At 40.3% G+C, this 21,120-nt stretch overlaps 1 protein-coding gene across 1 annotated transcript in view; it reads left to right on the top strand.

Annotated features, from left to right (window-relative positions):
* Positions 1-519: 519 nt before the first annotated feature.
* LOC135482717 (uncharacterized) overlaps positions 520-21,120 on the top strand; it is an 86,455-nt gene continuing 65,854 nt past the window's right edge. The window contains exons 1-22 of the mRNA XM_064763015.1: positions 520-584; positions 2,895-2,981; positions 3,428-3,649; positions 7,962-7,985; positions 8,162-8,395; positions 8,921-8,941; positions 10,188-10,439; positions 10,726-10,950; positions 11,623-11,637; positions 11,943-12,170; positions 12,727-12,750; positions 13,027-13,254; positions 13,726-13,746; positions 14,203-14,439; positions 14,738-14,755; positions 15,124-15,354; positions 15,707-15,721; positions 17,046-17,270; positions 17,764-17,787; positions 18,383-18,610; positions 18,955-19,200; positions 19,863-19,880. Of these exons, the coding sequence (XP_064619085.1) occupies positions 2,918-2,981; positions 3,428-3,649; positions 7,962-7,985; positions 8,162-8,395; positions 8,921-8,941; positions 10,188-10,439; positions 10,726-10,950; positions 11,623-11,637; positions 11,943-12,170; positions 12,727-12,750; positions 13,027-13,254; positions 13,726-13,746; positions 14,203-14,439; positions 14,738-14,755; positions 15,124-15,354; positions 15,707-15,721; positions 17,046-17,270; positions 17,764-17,787; positions 18,383-18,610; positions 18,955-19,200; positions 19,863-19,880 (2,800 nt within the window). The 5' untranslated portion in view covers positions 520-584; positions 2,895-2,917. The remainder of the gene's footprint in view (positions 585-2,894; positions 2,982-3,427; positions 3,650-7,961; positions 7,986-8,161; positions 8,396-8,920; positions 8,942-10,187; positions 10,440-10,725; positions 10,951-11,622; positions 11,638-11,942; positions 12,171-12,726; positions 12,751-13,026; positions 13,255-13,725; positions 13,747-14,202; positions 14,440-14,737; positions 14,756-15,123; positions 15,355-15,706; positions 15,722-17,045; positions 17,271-17,763; positions 17,788-18,382; positions 18,611-18,954; positions 19,201-19,862; positions 19,881-21,120) is intronic.

The following is a 21,120-nucleotide window of genomic DNA, read 5'->3' as shown; positions in this document are numbered from 1 at the left end:
GTTGAAGTTTGACTAAAATCGGAAAAAAAAATTCCTGAAATACCGAAATCCTTTTCTTAAGGAAATCTTCGAGTAGGTGCGTTCAGTCCGAGACTTCATAGAAGTAACAAATTAAATGTTATGATGTCTTTTGGCAAAAAACGAAATTTGAAAAGATATACAATTGATGTACATGAATGTACACAGAAATGTACAGGAATCGCGAAAAAATCATGTAAAACAAGAATTTTGCAAGTGGATTTCTTTTACCCCGCAGAAGAGGTTACGATGAGTTCTCTGGTTTTTACCGCACCGCGCACCGTGTGAACTTCTGTTTTCCTCCTTGGGCTGCTGGGTACTGGTGTACCCAACCTCGACATCCCCTTTTTTAAAGAATAAATAGCGCCACAGTGCAGTCGTCTATTCATATACAAATTCCCAATGTTTCAAGGTAGTCAAACTAATGAATGCATACGACAGTGGAACACATGTCAGCCCAATACAATTTAAATATTCATTTTGATTGATTAGGAATGTTGACGACTATTCTCACTTTCACGGGAGCTTCTCCTGTTGAGTTGTACTTGTGTTTCAGCTCCAAAAAGGTAAGGTTTTGCCTTATTTCTTTTAACACCCGATTACATTATTTAAAAAATTTCATTTCATGTTCATTATCAGTTTTGGCTACTGCATATACACCCAGCCACCGTAATACGGTGGCTGGGAAAGGACATCTCATGATTTTTTTTTCAACATGAAAATTTTCTTTCAGAAAATATCTCGACCGATGGACTTATCTCGAGCGCTCGAGATAAATTTCTCTCTCGATCACCCGAGTTATTTATCTCGAGCTCGAGATAACAAGTCCATCGATCGAGATATTCCTGAAAAAAAAAATGTCATTTTGAAAAAAAAATCATGTGATGTCCTTTCCCAGCCACCGCATATACACCACATAACGTAAGGAAGACAAAATGTTTGTTAGCGCAAACTACAATGATATGTTGCTCGTCAGAACTGGCAAGTATTCGATCGGGACAGATTTGATGTTGAAATAAAACATGGCCGTTTCTAATGTTGGAGCTAGTAAGAATCCCAAATCATAGCATTTAAGCAATATTGACATCGACTATCAGTCTATAGACACGGTTAAGCTACGGGGAAAACATGTATTTCTTCATAGACAAGGTGTTGCCGTGGCTAAAAAATTCGAAGTGACTGCGGCAAAGCCTTGCATTGTAAGTCTGAAACTCTCGTCGTCCACTAAGAAAGTTAGTTTTTATCTTTGGAAAATTGAATTCTATTTCTTGGGTTTCCACGATAATGTAAATTGCACCTAATACAATTTGCCATTTCGTCTAAAACAATCCCTTAATGTCAACGCACCTACCCCAAATATAAGTCGGGGGTATTTGCAGAGGTGTTTGCAGGGGTGTCTGCAGGGGTCATTATAAATCCAGGCAGTCTCCTGCATGAACAGGTTTAGGAGTAGGTGTTGTTTGCAGGCGGCCGAATTAGGCACATGAACCCATGCTAACACCCCTCAATGAGAAGGGGTGTTAGCAGGGGTATATCAGTTTTGCTGGAGGTCCATGGCATGGGTGTATATGACAATGTCAAGGGTTTGTGACCTTTTGACCTTTTGACCTTTTTAGTTTGGCCTTGCCCCTATGGTTGCACTCGGCAGACAAAAGGAAAAAAGTTCAGTATTTCGTTGTGGGGCTTTTAATTAGGCTAAGTGGGTATTGTCGGCCAATCACTAGCAGTGCGCAGGGCCGTCCTGGCCACGAACTAGCATGCCCATGGTCTGACCCTAGCCAGGGCGAATATAGGGTAAAATCCCCCCAGGTAAAAATACCCCATGTATATATATATCCCCCTACGATCAAAAAATGTGTATTGTGGATTAGGCCTATAGCTCGGCAGGCTTGTTTTCCATGATCACATCCCCCCGATTCTACTGATGGGCGAACTTTTTCTTTGCCGCCCAGGTAAAAGAAGTGAACATGAAAATTTGTATAAAAACAATGGTGTAATGATATTTTATAATACATGAAACATTCTCATAATGATTAATCAATATATATATATATTTCTTTATTTCCTCCTAGAAGATTACAGAACAACAGTAATGTATAGTTATTTACAGCAAGCAACAAATCAAAATTGCACGAGACAAATCAAGAAATTAAAGTAAAGGTGTCTCTGAACTATTTCGCCTTAAACATTTCCTCACGGCCGCCAGGTGGCGGCAGTAACACCCAGAACTTGTGACATTTCGTCAAAATCGAGGCTATCTGTTTGCCTCCCCAGCAACGTTTCGACCAAATCACTGTCCATCATATTCCACAGTTCGCTACTAACATTAACGTCGCATTTTTGCTCAATGCTTTCCCAAAACCGGTCCCTGTTACTGCTAAAGGCAGTGCATTGACAAAAAAAGTTAACTTGAGGGTCCGTGTAGACGCTGTCACATTGTTCGCAGGATTTTTCGGTTGGTTCGACACGCAGTGTACACAACTTTGCCAGAAAGGCATAATTTGATGCTAAGTTCGGATCGTTCTTTGCACAAATCCAGAGCATAGTCAGTCCTACACTTAATGTGATCGTCAGGTCATCGAAAAGAATTCCTGAAGCACAATATCCGGCACAGTGATAAAAAATCTGTGCGTCAGTTTTCATTACAAATGTTCAAAAAATTTGCAAATCAAAATCTTAGAATGGTGTCCAACAGAAACGAGAAAGAATGTGGATCAAGCATAAACTAAGTGAAATGGTATTCGGCGAATTGGCACATGGCAATAAGTAGAATTTTGAATTAAACATATTGGCAATTAGGCGAACTGGCATTAGTCGAAGGGGCTAGGCAGCTGATATTGTTATGCAAAATAATACACAGTTGATGTTATTCCCAGGTTCTTCCCCAGGGTGGACTGGGATGATGAAGTACTTCCTCGCTCACCTGGTGGTGGCCTTATTTGCCTATATTCGCCTGACAGATGGTAAGTCCCTCCCGCACCTGATTATCTATTCATTGAAGAAATAAAATATCAGGAAAAATAATGAATTAAAATCGAGGATTCACGTGCAATAAACTTACAGACTAACTATTAATCGAAACACCTGTGGAATATCTCACTGCTGAATGAGATGCAGGGCAGTAAACAACATCTGTATTGGCGCCTTCTTTGGTGTGGTACCTACCAGTGCTATGGAAACGGTATCTAAAAAAAGCAAAATTGAAAGAAAAACAGCATCGAAATGCCAATAAAGTATATAGTTACGTCGATATAACTACAGTTGAAATGGACAAATAGGATGGGGCCAGATAAAAAGTTTGTCATTCGCCACAACATTTTGGGGGTAAAATAAAATGCTCTTTATCATGCGCATCTTATCATTCCCACAGAATTGTTCGATGTTTGATAAGCCATACCATCCTTTTCAGCATCATGTTCGTATACCGAGGCGACTGGCTTACTCTCAGGCTACAACATCAAAAGCTTCAGCGACATCTCCCTCGATGGCTGTAAGCACGAGTGTGATATAAACCCAAAGTGCCTGAGCTTCCAATACAGAACCAGACTGTGCTATCTGAAGAAGAAAGCGGAATCTCCGAGCAGATACCTGTACAAGACTTACCAGACGTACAGAATGTTCACAAAAATACGTAAGATGAATGTTTCTTAGTCGAATAGTGTAAAAACTTACCCGGCCAATCACGGATGAAAAGCTTTATACAAAACGTTGATGCTTATGTGAAATTTATCTTTGCGATGTAACGCAGTTCGTTTCACCAGGTCTTTCGCCCAACAACTCAAACAATTTGTTTCCAGTGTGGTCCGGACGTATGGGCGGTTATTTCAGCAAAAATAGAGGTTGTCTCAAATATACATTTTATGTTGTGTTATGACTCGAATAGACGTTTGGTGGCGCTCGTTTTAACGGAGACGTACCTGAAATAAACATATTGTGTCGTATCTCAAATAGACATACACTAAAATAGACGTTTGGTGGCGCTCGTATCTCAAATAAACATATATTGTCGTGTTTTCAACTTTTTGTTAATAACTCAAATAGACGTTTGGTGTCGCCTTTCCGCAAAAACGGAAGTTCCCCATAGAGACGTTGTGTGGCGCTGGCGCGCGGCAATTCTGGAGCAAGTTTGGAATTGGTTTATCTGCCACGACGATATTGTTGTTATTGCTCTAAGCAGTGCACATGGCTATTTGCGCGCGTATCTAAGGTAAATCGAGACTTAATATCATTTCATTTTAATTGTAATTGGATTGTCAGTGTATTAGCTGTCTGCATTTCCTGACAATACATAAGTACATCAAATGTACATGCAATACATGCAATAACGCCGCCGCTTACCGCAATGATAATGTCAATATCGCTGTTGCCGTCGTTAAAATTGATTCCAGCGCCACACAACGTCTACTTTGGGAACCTCAATTTTTGCGGAAAAGCGCCACCAAACGTCTATTCGAGTTATTAACAATGAAATGGCCAGGGCCATTGTGCTCACCTCATGTAGAGGAAAGATGGATAAAGATCATGGTTTTGTGTAATGTAGTGTTAGGTTTGATGTAGGTCCAAGCAATTACAATTTCCCCAAAATGGCCAATTTACAGTACATTCGACCTCTGTGACCTTGAAAAGTAGGTCAAATCAAAGAAGACCCGGGTGACACATTGAATGGTTGTTAGAATTAGATGTACCTATGATATAAAATTGGTACCAATCGGGCAAGTAATTACTAAGAATAATGGCATTTTAAAGAATTTAGGATTGGGCCCCCTCTCCCTGGAGGCCAAACGGCAAATCAGATCGCACCAAACTTCAGTACCTGAGATCACCTGACCAAGGGGTACATGTGTACTTAATTTGTGATCAATAGTCATTGCAGTTAAGAAACGTGCCATAGTTACGGCCTGACAGCCAATTTACGCCATTTGACCTCTGTGACCTTGACAAGAAGGTCAAATTAAAAACCTGTGTGACATATACTGTATGGCGGTTAGATGTACCCATGATATCAAATTGGTGGCAATCGGGCAAGAAGTTAAGGAATAATCACATTTTTAAGGTTTTTGGATTTTGCCCCCTGGTGGTCAAGTGGTGAATCATATTGGACCAAACTTCGATCCCTGAGATCACCTGACTAAGGGGTAAATGTGTATCAAATTTGGGATCAATAGTCATTGCAGTTTAGAAACGTGCCATCGTTACATCCTAACGGCCAATTTACACCATTTGACCTCTGTGACCTTGAAAAGTAGGTCAAATCAAAAACCCGTATGATATGTGATGTATCCTTGCTAGGAGTACCTACCATAAAAATGTTATGAAAATCAGACCACTATTAAACGAGCAATCAAACATTTTAACTTTGGACATTAAATTTGGCCCCCGGGTGGCCAAACTAAGAATTTTTCAAGATGCCCGCCTGGTACCCATATTGGCTATCACATTTGATAAAAAATCAAGGATTTAGTAGAGAGTACATAGATATACATCCAGATCAAATTTGGTTGCAATCCGATCATTAGTTTCGGAGTAATAGTACTGTGTTTATTTTTCAAGATGGCTGCCTGGCGGCCATATTTGATGTCCGAACGGCCGAAATTTTAGGGGTGGAATAGAGAATCCCCAGATGCATGTCCACACTGGTTTAAAACCTTCTAGCTAAAATAGATAGGAAACATGCTACTGTTCAGTGAATCAGCAAACTTTGACCTCTGTGACCTTGAAAAGGAGGTCAAATCAAAAACCCGGAGGATATATGATGCACCTTTGCTAGAAGTACCCACCATATTTTTTTCAAAATTTCCCGACTACTATTAAGGGAGATATTGCATATTTTCACTTTTAACGTTTGGCCCCCTGGTGGCCAAACCATGAAACGAATCGGACCGAAACTTGGTCTCCAAGGTGTCATTACATAAGGGTACATGTGTACTAAGTTTCAACTCAATAGCTCTAACAGTTACGAAACGTGCCCTGCTAACGGACGACGGACGACGACGACGACGACGACGACGACGGACGACGGACGCCACGGTATGGGATAAGCTCACCTCTGCTAAGAGGTGAGCTAAAAAGCTGAAAACACGACAATATATGTCTATTTGAGATACGAGCGCCACCAAACTTCTAATTGAGTGTATGTCTATTTGAGATACGACACAATATGTTTATTTCCGGTACGTCTCCGTTAAAACGAGCGCCAGCAAACGTCTATATGAGTCACAACACGACATAAAATGTCTATTTGAGACAACCTCCATTTATGCGGAAATAACCGCCCATACGGACGTCCATTTAATCTGTTCTCCATAGAAATGGCGCCCTACAGTGTATATAAAAGCTGTCTGTTTTATTATTTATATGAGGCGTTTTTATGCAAAACGCTACATTAGACAATTTCTAGCATTATGTGTAAATCAGGCTTTTTAAACCTTCAAATAAATGCATTGGTACCAACAATTCGGATCATGATAGAGTTTTATTTGGCATGCTAAGAAATAGTTCAATTTTTCTATTATCACACGCAGGCAAAGTTCGAAAATGAATGTTATTCAATTTGTTTGTCTGTACACTACAAAACGTTTTTATTAGCTGATAATCGATGGTTGTGACTTCATGCAGATTTTGTCGGTGTTATCTACTGTTCACAGGAAATATTCACCTTAATGTTAGCAATAGTATAGTTCTATACATTACAGTTAAAACTTAGAGATGTTTAGTATATCGCCATATAACGGCATTTTTTTCTGCGCATGCGTATTCTTGCTGCATGCATTGGTGCACGCCAGGTGCACCAATGGTCACCAATACTGGTAGAGAGATTATGAGACGAGACCACCATTTAAGGAATTGAACCCGAGGCGGAGGACCTTGGTTGCGTTACCAAGACACTCGAGGGTGGAGCTAAAATACAGTCCAAACCCGAGCCGACAGGGGAGGGTTTGGACGAAATTTTAGCTCCACCCGAGAGTGTCTTGGTAACTCAACCAAGGTCCGAAGCCGAGGGTTCAATTTCTATTCTAAAATACCTCAAACTTAAAAAGATAGGCCACGAAATAACTTGAATATGTGCGAATTTGGCAAATTCCATCCATCGCCTGCCCGGAGCGCCGGTAGCGCCGTTGTTTACATTATGTTACGGCAGCCCGTATAGGAAGTCCGGATCGGCTCGCTCAAGTGACGCTAAAATCCGCGCAAATGGGCTATTTGGAGCGTTTTTCTCAGCAAATATGTGTAGTGCTCATTAAAAAACTTAGGGTGGTTGATGCTTCCTTGGCTGATTTGTGTTTGAAGCAGTGTTTTGAGAGCCTCAAACTTCTGAAGTGAGCTGTGTGCATGGTTCCACATTTTAGTGCAACCCGAGGGAACTTTGGTAGAGCATCTTGGTTGCGTGTCCAAAACACTCCACTCTCAAAACGAGGCTTATGCATTTTCCATTTAAAAGTTGACTTTACGGTACCAAGGTATTTTAGAATGAATATTCATAGGTTGAAGGATCCAGACCAATCAATCAGACGCGAGTATGTTTTTAACTGTCAAGTGCATATTTGGAGAGGTATTGAAAAGGCATATGCTGTGACAAGTCTACAGATGAAAATAAATTATTTGATGATAATTTGGCAATATAGGGGGCGTTTTTAATGATTTTTCTGCCAGTTTCGTGAAAAGAGTGGAAATATCAACGTCTCTCCAATTTGTCCGATTATCTAAAAATTTCCGCGGTCAACTACTAGTTTAAATTTTACCAGTTACTTGCCCGACTGTCCTGAATTTCATATCCAAATTTCAGATTCACAACTCCACGCAGTAATTGATGCATCGCGGTCAAACATTGACAACTTAACTGCTAAAAGGCTTAAAAAATCTGTGGTGGTCTTGTCTCCGTTTGCTTGAATGTTGTCTGCTTTGGAAAATGTAATGACACATGGTTCTTTCTTTTTTGTGCATAGCTGCTGGGTGCACCGGATCAGCAAGTAAGTATGTCCAAGAATATATAGATACCAAAACGTCGAACTTCAGAAAGGCCAGAAATGTTTCTTTTAAAAGGCCAGCCTAACTTTTTCTTAACTTAGAAAATTATTCATGTTAATTCACACTGCAAATGCATATAACAAGACGGAATTCTTAGACAACTTTCTTTCTTCTACAGTTACGTCCCGGTGCCAGTACAATAAGCAATCGGGTAACTGTAATGGCCACGATATCAAAGTGCACGTCCATATGTCACTGGTGGGTTGCGAGATTGAATGCTCAAATCGGTTGGACTGCTACAGTTTTCACTACACACCCAACATCCAATACTGCTACTTGAAGAACTACATCTGTACTGATGCGCAGCTTGCCAGCAAGGGCGCGGCCAATACCAACCAATATGCGAAAGCCAGTAAGTATTTGTCTGAGAATCAGCCAAGACAGTTACATGTTGCCAGTTTGATTACTTATTTCCAGTTAAGGCGTGGCGTCACAACTATAGCCCGCTTGTTGCACCAGGCATAAGTAACCAGCTACTTTTTCAAAAAATGGCTGCCGCACATCATTTGGTTAGAAAAGATTCCGACACCCAGAATGGCGATTGAGAAAATCAGGTCTACCTTGCCCAACGTCTGCTATTTCGCTGAAATAATTATGTTATGAGAATGGACAACATCGAAGCAGGAATTCCGTCCTACACTATTTTCGTGACAAAACGCACATTCAGAAGTATTAATACAGCTTTTAAAGTACATGTATATGGATTTGAAGAAGCATCATGTCCGTGAACATATGCACGTTTATAACATTCTGTGTATCTGGAGCATAAGTAACCACATATGGCAGTAAGCAGCTAAGCAGGAAAAAACCTCCGATCAGCAATGTTTTAGGTTAATCGACTTTTTTTCCTTATCATTTCACATTTTATGCATTTCAGAGAATTGTCCCGCTTACCCAGGTAACGTATGCTATACTAAAAGTTTTGAATATTATAATGATTTGCTCCCAAATTTGCGAGTTAGAATTGAGCTGGAGAGTTAGCCCATTGGAAATGTGACCAGCTGTTGTAAATTATAGTCATTTTTTGAATTTTTCGTACATTTTCTGATCACAAAAGACCTGATTATCTCGATCAAAGCGCAACTCAAGCACTTTCGATTCAGCTAGTTTATACAGGCGACACGTTTTTAAGTAACATGTACGGTGGCCCATAGAGGACATGCGTTTATTTTCAATATAATAGAAATATTTTTTTTTACAATGCGTTTTTTTTCTCTCGAATTACAACCGCCGTCGGATTTATTTCTCACCGCCGAAAAAATAATTTCCACCGCCGGGTAAAAAATAATAATTCCCACCACCGTGGTGGAAATTAATATCGACCGCGGTGGAAATTAATATCGACCGCGGTGGAAATTAATATCGACCGCGGTGGAAATTAATATCCAGCGCGGTGGAAATAATATCCACCGCGGGAGCTAATTCGTTATTGACACCGGGTGGATATTATTTCCACCGCGGTGGATATTAATTTCCACCGCGGTGGATATTAATTTCCACCGCGGTGGATATTAATATCCACCGCGGGAGCTAATTCGTTATTGACACCGGGTGGATATTATTTCCACCGCGGTGGATATTAATTTCCACCGCGGTGGTGGGAATTATTATTTTTTACCCGGCGGTGGAAATTATTTTTTCGGCGGTGAGAAATAAATCCGACGGCGGTTGTAATTCGAGAGAAAAAAAACGCATTGTAAAAAGAAAAATTTTCTATTATATTGAAAATAAACGCATGTCCTCTATGGGCCACCGTAAACATGTGTATCATGAGTGTGAATGTTTTATTGTCGTGCGATAAATAATGACGGAGGTGTCATAGGATGTTTATAAATAGTGACATGGCTAAAATTCTGTGACATCACCAACTCACATTATATTTGTCATCTGCGCCCGGTTGTTCAAAACAAGTGTTATCACTAACGCTTGCGTTAACTCAACTAGGCGTTAAGTATAATGTCTTAACTGAAGGAGATAACGCCAGCGTGAGTGACGAAATTTGTTTTCAACAACCGGGCCCATAACTTTATCACGCGTTATATAAATTTCCGTCGGATGACCTGATCAATTGGTTACGTTTTATTCACGCTTTAAGCCAGTAATATATCCCAAGTCTAACGTGGACATTCTTGTTTGATTTTAAGGGTTTACGTGCCAGTATTCTGAAAGAGCAGCAGCATTTTGCTCTGGTCACGTTATACAGACACTGACCAAAATATCTATCCAGGCCTGCCAGGCTCAATGCGACAACAAAGTTGACTGCTTCGGCATTTCCTACCAAACCACTGGTGAAATTTGCTGGATCCAGAATCATGCCTGCTCGGAGGCCCAACTGGTGTACAAGGGAAACGTCATCTACAACCACTACACAAAGGGAGCTTGTCAAAAAGGATCCCGTTAGTAAAAGCAACTATTATAATATTGGCTGACGGAGACATTAGGGAGTTTTATAAACGGGAAAAGTTTTTTAAGGGGTGCTTTTTAACACATTTGTGAGTGCATCACTAATAATTGGATGTTAATTCTTGTCGTATCATCTAAAAAGGGAATATATTCATGTATCCATATAATTTGATAGAAAAAGTCATAAAACAATATCCGATTCTGGCAAAGCCTTCCCGGTTTTTCGATAAATCTTAACAGATTTGTCAATTTTTCATTCCCTTCTTTAATCTGTTGCAGCTGTAAAATGCGCATTCTCACGACAAACTGGCAACTGTCTCGGATACAACTTGGTGGCCTTTAGTGGCACATCACTCGCCGCATGCGAGATGGAATGCACCCTGCGCCCAGCCTGCAAGAGTTTACTATGGTTCTCCAAAAAGTGTTGGCTCAAGAGCAAGCAATGTACGACCAAAGAGTTAAAATACACGAATCAGCAGGCGTACAACCAGTTCAATAAACCGGGTGTGTATTTTTGACAAACAGTGGAAAAAAATGATTGCGATGATTCATTACATGAAACTACCATGCATGTAGGCCTATATTACATATGATATTAAATGGGAGAAATATGTATTCTTCTGTTAAATAATGTTTTTCACAATGCCTGAGTCTGTGACTGGAGAACAACATCGAGGACTAGCTGTTTTATTATTTTTTCTCCCATTAATTTTCATCTTCCACACAATCATGAAACTTGATTATTTGCTGAAATGCAATATGCATTTTTGTAAGTGGCATACTTATGCTGGTAAGAGTCATAAAAAAATATTATGCATGAATTTAATAATCCAGTGTCACATGTTTTGTCCCACAACTGACGTATTTGACACATGCCTCGATATTGTAAATCGTATCATCACCATCTGGACACATATAAACTTTTCCTCAACTTATTTCTGGTAGGCCTACTGGGTAATGATGTGCGATTTCCATAAAGTTGGCTCGGTGATCAACAAACTATCAAAGAATAGATTTTTTAAATTTTTTACGGTCTTCATGATATGTGGATGTGAATATGTCACGAATTGGTGGGAATTTATAAGGGAGGGGGGGGGGGGGGTTTTCAAAAAGTTCTTATTTAGGCAAAAAGCTGAAGTTGCGAACCCATCTTAACAATATTTTCTCCAACTTCAGCATCATGCAATTCGGGTAAGTGAATTTTACTTATGTCATGAGTTTTTAGGGAGTAGTTCAAAGAATACCCCAAATCCCAATTGGGCCATCTCGTATATACGTTTGATACCATTTCCTATCCAAACTATCATATGTATCATGCATGTAACCTCATAATTCGATGTGTGGCAGTATCGCTGGATTTTAACTATCGTAAAACTAAACAAAATTTCTTGGTGTGCGCAATAAAATGAAGTCAATTAAATTTAATGATGATTTAATACATAGTACCACATTACTCAAAGTAGCAAATGACTACAACACTATATTTTTTTCATCAGGTAAAAAGTGCTCTTTCACGAAGCAGTATGCATATTGTAGTCGTGGAACCGCTTTGAAAACGATATCACGTGCGACACTCAGCGCTTGCGAGACGGAGTGCAGCTTGCTTCGGCGATGCGTCGGCTTCAACTACCGGACGAATACGTGCTGGCTTCAGAGCACTGTTTGTACCGCGAAAAATCTTCTATATAAAGGAAACAAATACTACAAGTACTACACTAAGAACGGTGAGTAAAACAAAACGTTGTGAGATTTTACACAATTCAAGATGGCACATTCAAATTTTTCCATTTACTCCAATCAATATATTCACTTAATAAATTCATCTATTGTTGTCGCAACTGGGCCATAGAAGTTGTCACATTGCAATACTGTTCATTAAGGAAAAAAGGACACGAACCACCAAAATTCAATCCGTTTAAGAGTAACCATTGACACGCTGAGGGAAGTTTTTTAGTCTACATGTATCTTCGCTTTACTTGTTCACGCCTATCGGGGCTTTTGCCCCACAGAACCTCTCAGAACTTTCTGGCCATGTTTTTCTTTCCTTTTTTTGTAATTATTATTTTTAATTGCGAACTCACAAATCATTCCACTACGATGGGTTTTTCATACAACCGTCTGTTCTTGATGTAACATGAATCGATGTCAGTATATTTGATCCTCTTGTTGAAGCCAGGTTCATGGTTAGAAAGGTCGTCAGATCCTCGTAAATGCCTTACAAATACAAAGAAGTCTCTCTTACCTTCCCTGGACTTGGCATTTGAATTTCATCTTTTTCAGACCGCACATGCTCAGTTCCACCAGGTAAGCGGGAAAACCGTTAATGAGAAGTGTCCTAGCACTTCCTTTAGTGCCATTATAGTGAACATTTCCCAGATGTACGAGGTGATCGATCACTGACAATGAGTATTTCAAACACATGAAGTAGCTTTTCAACAATAGTGCTACAGTCTGAACATACAACAGTTAGTCTGTTTAACGCCTAGATTTCACTTTCACTAATCGAGTAACTGATTGCAGAATTATCAGAAGGGCCGTTTGAGTTGTGTGTCGTCACTTGACGTCATTTTTTCCTTGTAGAGGGGCACTGCAAATTCAAATTTGAATACGGCAACTGTAATGGTCATGACATCAAGAGCTACGCTGCAGTTACCATTGACTTCTGTGAGAAAGAGTGCTCCAATCTGCCAGACTGTATCAGTTTCCATTATAACTCCGCCCGGTACTGCTACCTGAAGAACTACATCTGTTCGGAGAAGCAACTGGCCGGAAAGACGAATCTTGCAACTTCTCAGTACATAAAGCCCGGTAAGATCAGTTCGAATAGTGTCAGCACATGGTAAATCCATTTTCCTATGTTTGACCTTTGACAGCGTTTATTTTCGTCTCCTCAAGTTTCTTGGGAAATCGAGATGAACAATCGCAATGCTGAGGACATGTTAAAGAATATGACCTATAATTTAAGTAAGAACTACCTTTCGGATGTATTTATATACATCCTGCAACTACAAACAATATGTTAGTTGCATTTTGAGATCGCCTATATACATGTCTACAATGTACTATAATAATAGAGGGGGATGGTGGTGGTGGTGGTGGGGGAGGGGGGGGGGGGGGTACGCATTCGTGAAGTTCTACATTAACTTACGAATTACGAGTTACAAAGATGATTTTTTGCCTCCGTGCAATATAATTTCTCATGCTCGGAATAGCAAAATCGCATATTCGTAGGCTATCTTTTGAAGTCGTTGTCATTATATTCTCATATCAATCTTTCAGTGGGTTGTTTCCCGAGGACCGGTGAGTACAATATCAACACATGTCTATTGTTAACGAAATAATTCAGGCAGGAAGTTGGCGGCATCTATTAATGTTAGATGATAGCAGATCAGGCTGCGCTTGCAAATTACCTACATTTTGGGTTGTTGAAAAAAGTTTACATTAACTTTTCATGCTAAATCCTAGCCCATTGAATTAGGTTTCGCATCCGCAACGCTGTATATCGACCCTATCTGCGGCCTCGAAAAAGTCAGGAATTTCAGCCATACGCAATTTACGCTTTTGCGGAGGCCTCGGCTCTGTAATGTATTTACTATACATGAAACGCCCGTTCGTGGAGCTGTTCTTTTAGGATCTTGGAGGATGGCCAGACTATCACAGCGCTATTATACGGAATGATCATACGTTCACTATAGGTGCATGTCCTATATTATTTCGAATTGACCAATCAATGGGTGTTTCCCTTTCTTTTTTTAGAGAAGATCTGCAAATATAAAAAAAACCATCCGGCTCACTGCGCAGGTCACGTGATACAAACAATCTCCAAGGTTGAGGTCGAAACTTGTCAGACTGAGTGTAACAATAAAGTGGACTGCCTGAGCTTCTCCTACCGGCACAGCGACCAGATCTGTTGGCTGCAGAACTACGCCTGCACATATGCACAGATGATCTACAAGAACCTTCCGGATTACACTTACTACACAAAGGAAGATGGTAGGGGCGCTTTGTTTGAAAGTCCACAATGCATTTAATGTTAAAATACACCCGAGTTTAAATTTCAATAGCCCAAACCAACTTGTTGCTGAGGTTTTGTCCTTCTCCGTTCTTACAGACATGACATGTACAAAGGTCCTCTTCGTCGATCTTCCTCAAGGGATAATTAGATCAATCAAACACATTTGCTATCAAATTCTCCTCCTCTTCAATTTATGAGCTGGCGGACCACTCCCTTCATCGGTCAGTATAATATTGTTCTTTACATAATATTTGATATATTTCTATTGTTTTGCAGGTTGCAAAAAGGGAACAGGTAAGATTTTAAATTTAGCACCCGCTTAATATCAAGTGAACCTTAGTTGCAGTTTTCTTTTAAAAGTGTTACAAAATACAACTGAAACACCAAGCCTTAAAGGGAGACTATAGGCAGTAGCCAGGTAGGCAAGATAAAGTTACACAAAGTCACCCGTAGGGGTCTCTCCTATCTCACCGTACATCAAAACTATTCAGGCTTATACGAGGAAAATATCAACAACTGAACCATACACAAACAAGTCCCCGAACTGTGCATATAATTCACCTCTTTAAGAAATGATGTGCAGTTCTCTCTTGGCAATACTCTTAATTTCTATTAGCATTAGCAAAGCCCATTTTTGTACACTGATTATCGTTACTTTCCAGGTGTCTCCTGCAAGTATAAGCTCTCTTTCCATGACTGCCAAGGCCACGACATTCTCATCCTGAGTTCCGTGTCCTTAGCCACGTGCGAAATGGAATGTGAAATGCGTGGTTCATGCAAAAACTTTGTCTATTACAACACTGGTTGTCGGCTGAAGGATTACAATTGCCCAACGAAGGAGTATTGGAAAGGGAGAACAGGGAATAGATACTACAAGACATTTACCAAGCAAGGTTAGTTTCCTTATTTCAAAAAAGAACACATTTAATCTAACTTATTTCACTGTAAGTACTTCAGTAAAAAATAAGGTGCATCAGTTGATCCCCGATGTTATTGAAATCAACTGTATGTCCTTGGTTTCCCTTTATTCATGGTTTTCGTACCGGTGTAACAGTTTTGAATTTCCCCTGGCTAGAGTGTCCGTGGACAACCGTTCTACTAGTATCATGCACCATCAACTTCGGCGGCTTTTTAAGTTAGTATTCTATGTCCCTTATTGAGCTTTGAAAGAAATTTATTTTGTTCAATGTGATATGTCATGATGTAGTCATTTTCTCATGTTATTCTGTTTTTTTCTTTTCACAGGCGACTGCGGCCAAGGTAAGGTATTAACTAAATATCTACTATATTGGCAGTTGGCGATTGTACCCTGCCAAAACATCAGATGTTGTGGCTATGAAAAGATTCATCCATCTCCTCCCACCTGCTGACTTCTTTATACCAAACCCTAAGAATGGTAGTGCGTCTGTGATTAAGTGGCTATAGTTTCGGGCTCGGCCAATAGTTAATTTCACACCAGTCGGAGGAAACCACTGCTAGCCCCATTTAGTACAGCAAATGCATTACAGGTATAGGCTATCTCGAAAGAAGTCCCAGTAAAGTGCCCTTCAAACTAGAGGCTATGAGCATTTTTCTGGGATATGATGTGTATCGTTGTGATAAGTTGTTGTTACGCAATGGACCTCTGAAAAAGATAGGCAATTTCTGAAACAGCAGATTTTCAACTCACAGTTTAAAATCGATAGCTTTCCATCTGGCGACCTCCGAATGCATTGCAACGTCGCATTCTGGACAAGACGGCATGGGAGGTCGAGTTCAGCTTCTCCCTGAAGATGGCGCTGTTCCGTACGGAATTTTTTGACATAATTCCGGACCAGTTGCCTTGAAATGCAATTATGTATCCCATATTCTCTGGAAAGTGCTCTTAGTGTTTGAATTATTTGAAAAAAATGAAATCACTACAAAAATTCGTTGCTCAGCAGAATATGGCATCTTGTCAACGTGAATATCATGGAAATTACGTCCTTTGTCGTATTGCAAGACTTTTGGGTGATGGGTGACTTAGGCAATATCTTCACTTCATATTGCATGGCACTGTCTATTTGTTGTTTACTGACAATCCTGCCCTGGTTAAATAAAATAACATGTAAACAGTAACATTAGAAACAATACTTACAATGCATTCAGGGGACAGATAAAAACAGAACTCTATAGTCAATACAACAACTCGACGGGAGGGCGCACTTGAACAGGACTAATCCTGGAAAGTTGCGCCATATAAATAACAATTTTATTATTATTATTATAAATCGGATGGCTTGTCACGTAATAACCATTTGACCGGTTCATGCAGGTGTTTTCTGACAAAATTATCATCCAAAGGTGTGTCATATCATTGTTTAAACATTTTTTTATTAAGATTTTAAAAAGTAAACGTATTTTTTAACACCCTGTATTTACTGGTACCTGAGAGAAAGAAATTAATGTTTCTGTGTGGGACATTTAGAAATGAAAACAAATGACATGTAATGGGTATATCATTGCTGTTTTGTTTTGTTGAAAGGTATTGTTGGCGTTTATGATAGCAATCCCATTTACGAAATACTTCACCTTGGTGTTTCACGCCAACTAACTGCCTTTTCAGGTGCCAAGTGCTCCTTTGGTTTGAAGTATGGCAACTGTCCCGGTCATGTCATCAAGACTCTTACTACGACTACCCTTGAGGATTGCTTCACTGAGTGTTCGGCCATTCGCCACTGCCTCGGCTTCCAGTACCGTTCCAAGATATGCTGGCTCCAGAACTATGTCTGTACTGACAAGCAGCTCCAGTACTCGGGACAACGACTCTACAAGCAGTACACTAAGCGTGGTAGGATGTCTACATTTTTCAGAATGACCCATTTTTCAGAATGAATAAATCTTGACCTCTCAGTTACAAGCTTTAGCTAAAAGGCTATATTCTACTTGATTATTGCAATAACAATTTTAATGTCCTAGGTTGATTAAAGCTCAGCATATACTTTGCCAAGTGAATCAAAGAATGGACTATATTTGCGAAATACTCATCCCATTCGCAAGAAGACGAATAGCCAAGTGATGATAACTGCTTGCTACCACGTCAATGGGACCGAGTCCGATTTCAAGAACGAACCCGGAATTGGTGCAAATACCCGGCTCTTGTGAACCAAAAATTCTCAAGCAACTCCTAAAATATGCCACAATGATTGATTACTTGGTAGATTTTATTATATATTTCAGAAAGTATAAAACACAGATGTTAACAGCATTGCATGACGCTTAAAAATGAACATGAACATGCCTTGCATCAAATCCGATATTCATACTGTTGTATTCTCTTCCAGATCTTGACTGTTCGGCCTCTCCAGGTAAGAGAAGAGAAAAGAAAAGAAATAAATAATAAGACATAAGATCATGAAATAATTCGAATACCGGTAGTCTAACATGTGGTAAATAGAAGATAATGAGAAAATAACTTGTAGTTGACCATCTTGCTTTAAAGTGAACTTATCTCTGCATTCTGGTTGTGACTTAGACGTCGACAAATCAATTTGTGAGAAAACGAAATATTGAAATCTGTGGTATTTACAAATACCATAGAATCGCATTCCTTGCAACACATACAGAAATATTACGATCCCTTATGTCTCATCACCATCCCATGGACCGTCCTCCATTACAACAATGATCATTATCTTCAGCGAGGCCTATTGTTGAAGGAACATGAAGTAGTTCGGAACATTCACACAGCCAACGAAATACACGTTTGTTGAATAATGGAAACACCTGTCATTAAATGACAGTCAGATACATACATTATAATGTGGTAAATTAAGGTAATAGCCACGTTATTTTTACTTCATCATCATACTTTAAATGTTAACACGAACTTTGTGACTAAAAAAAAATCACCAATACAGACGTTGTCAGAATCACCCAACCTTTATGATATTCTTTTCTCAGCGAAGTCTTGTGACTTTCCCAAGACCTATGGTAACTGTAATGGACACGACATCAAAAGTTACGCAGGTGTCTCACTGCAGTTCTGCAAAACCGCTTGTACGAATCGAATTGACTGCCTGGCTTTCTACTACAACTATGCCCGTAACTGTTATCTCAAGAACTACATCTGTACGGATGCTCAACTGGCAATAAAGGGGAATCCACTTAGCGCAAACTTCGTGAAACCTGGTGAGTGACTAAGGTATTATTACTGGTCTACAACCCCAAATGCTATAATATATTTGTCTTAGAATAATGATAATGATATGTAGAAAAAAACTTCCCCATTACGTGCTTATCTACTTACAAAGTCGAAGTTACTCTCAAAGAAACATGGAGATATATCTAAAGCAACCATCTGAAAATAATTAGGACGTACTGTCATCACTTCCAATTTAGTCTCATGCCCGATATGGATTTAGCTAACAGCATCCTGTCGGAGTCGGCAAAAACCCTTGAAAGCCAAATGCATGCTTTTTTAGGTTCTCGCTGTCGCTTTGGTTTACTCTCATGCTAGGCCATTCTCTTTGCAGTCAGCTGCACCCCAAGCCTTGGGCGTGTCTGCAAGTACTCCCTACGCCATGCTGATTGTGCTGGCCATCAAATCCAGTACATACCAAAAATCAGCCTCAAGACTTGTGAGACACAGTGCAGTAACAATAGGGACTGTGAAGCGTTCCAATACCGGATTGGCAACTGCTGGTTGAAGAACTATGATTGTAAGGAAAACCAGCTTACTCACAAAAACGACGGCAACTACCACCTCTACACGAAGAAAGGTAAATCTATTTGTTAGTGTTGTAGGCTGGTTTTGCAACCGTTACCAACTAAATTGAACTACTGTAGATGACGTGAATGTGGTTTATCAGGCATATACTAGTATATACGAATCCGTATAAACGACAAAGTACGAAGAATATACGAAGATAAGCGGTCACTTCTGCAAGTTATGTGCTAAATCATTACGTGACACGCGTGAGTCCTCATTAAAACGAAGTAGCAAGAGGAATCGGTGAAATCGCTGGAATAAATACATAAAATACTTCGAAATTCGTCATGTTCGTCGTTTGTGGCTCTTCGTTGGCTTGCGAAACCTTCCTATAAAAACGATTCACGAAATAGCTAGTGACACGTCATGAAATTTGCACAAGAATTGGGTGACGTCACATGACTGTCATTCTTCTGCGGAGTGGTATATGGTTGCTAAACCTGCCTACTTTCTCTTGAATTGGTTATCTTTGACATTAATTGCCACCCTTGACCAGAAAATCTAGATGAATGATAACCCCGGAGATCATGTCGGTGACAATTGATAAAAAGAATTTATACAGACAAGTCTTTATTCATTCTCGTTAATACAGAGAATTTTTAAAGAATAAACAGATGATGTAAGTACTGTCATGAATGGTATATCTAAAATACTTCGATGATTTTTTTTCAGAGTGCTCGGCAGCGACGAGTGAGTAGACAACTGTACGGGTATAGGATCGCATTCAAAAGACGGTGTTTGGGTGAGGTGATGGTAAAAAGGTTCAGGTTTAGAAGAAAAAAATGTTTTTTTCGCTACAACACAATTCCCTGCTGTGTAATTACCCGTTGCTGTTATATTGCATGCCGTGATACCGAAATCCATTCGGAAATCGGCTCACATAGGGTGAAAAGTTTCCATTTCCTGTGGAAATGTCATTTTATTAGTTCATACCTACCCAGGTCAGACTTTTGCATGTGTACTCCATTCGGACACACCCGAGGAAGAAATAATCTATTTATAATAGAAAACTCTTAGCTATTTCGCTTAGCTACACCTAGGCGGCGCCCCTATACAGCCTCTGCCTCGTGTGAGCCGCCATCACTAGTACTTATTACTCGAGCGCACCGAGTAAGTCCCGTTGCTGTGGGGACAGGCAGGGCGGGTAGTCTGACCTGGGTAGGTATGAACTAATAAAATGACATTTCCACAGGAAATGGAAATTTTATGTCGTTCATACTCTACCCAGGTCAGACTTTTGCATCGAATACCAACAACCAAAGGAAGGAGGGTAAACGGTGACTTACCATGTAGTGAAGTGAACTGTCTCCAAAGCTGCGCAGCAGAACCCAACAGGTGAGACCAGGGGACCCAGAGAAAGAATGCTTGGGGAAAACCCGGGCTAGAGGACAACAGGCCCTTTGAAAACAAAGGGAAGCATAACTGGGAAACCCATCCCCTCCTAGACGGGGACAAAACCAACTCAACACGGAATAAGCTCAGCACATATCGTCAAGAGACACAATGTGGAAATTTTTTATTTATTTTTTTTAAAGAAGGTGAGCGCGCCCCAAAATAACATGGAGCAGCCTCACTGACTAACTCTCAAAAGTCCTAGGAGGCTGAACCCTAGGACAGCTGGACGGGGCGAACGCGCAGGCCCGAAGACCCGGCGACAGTCTATGAAACAACCCCCCCCCCCCCCCTTAAAAAGGAGGGAGGACAAGACAGCCAGCAGGAGAGAAAATCGACGAGTGGTCTAGGCAGGGAAACACCTAGACCACGTGCTGAGCAGCGACAACTGGACCAAGAGACAGCATACTGTCTGCCAACGTGGAACAATCGCGCATATAATACTGGGAGAAGGTAGAGTGAGAACTCCACGTAGCCGCATCTAAAACCTCGTTCAGCGCCACTCCCTTATACTCGGCCCACGAAGTAGAGATGGCCC

Source organism: Lineus longissimus, chromosome 2 (genome assembly GCF_910592395.1).
Source record: "Lineus longissimus chromosome 2, tnLinLong1.2, whole genome shotgun sequence".
Lineage (NCBI taxonomy): Eukaryota > Metazoa > Nemertea > Pilidiophora > Heteronemertea > Lineidae > Lineus > Lineus longissimus.
This window is presented reverse-complemented; position numbering and strand designations above follow the sequence as displayed.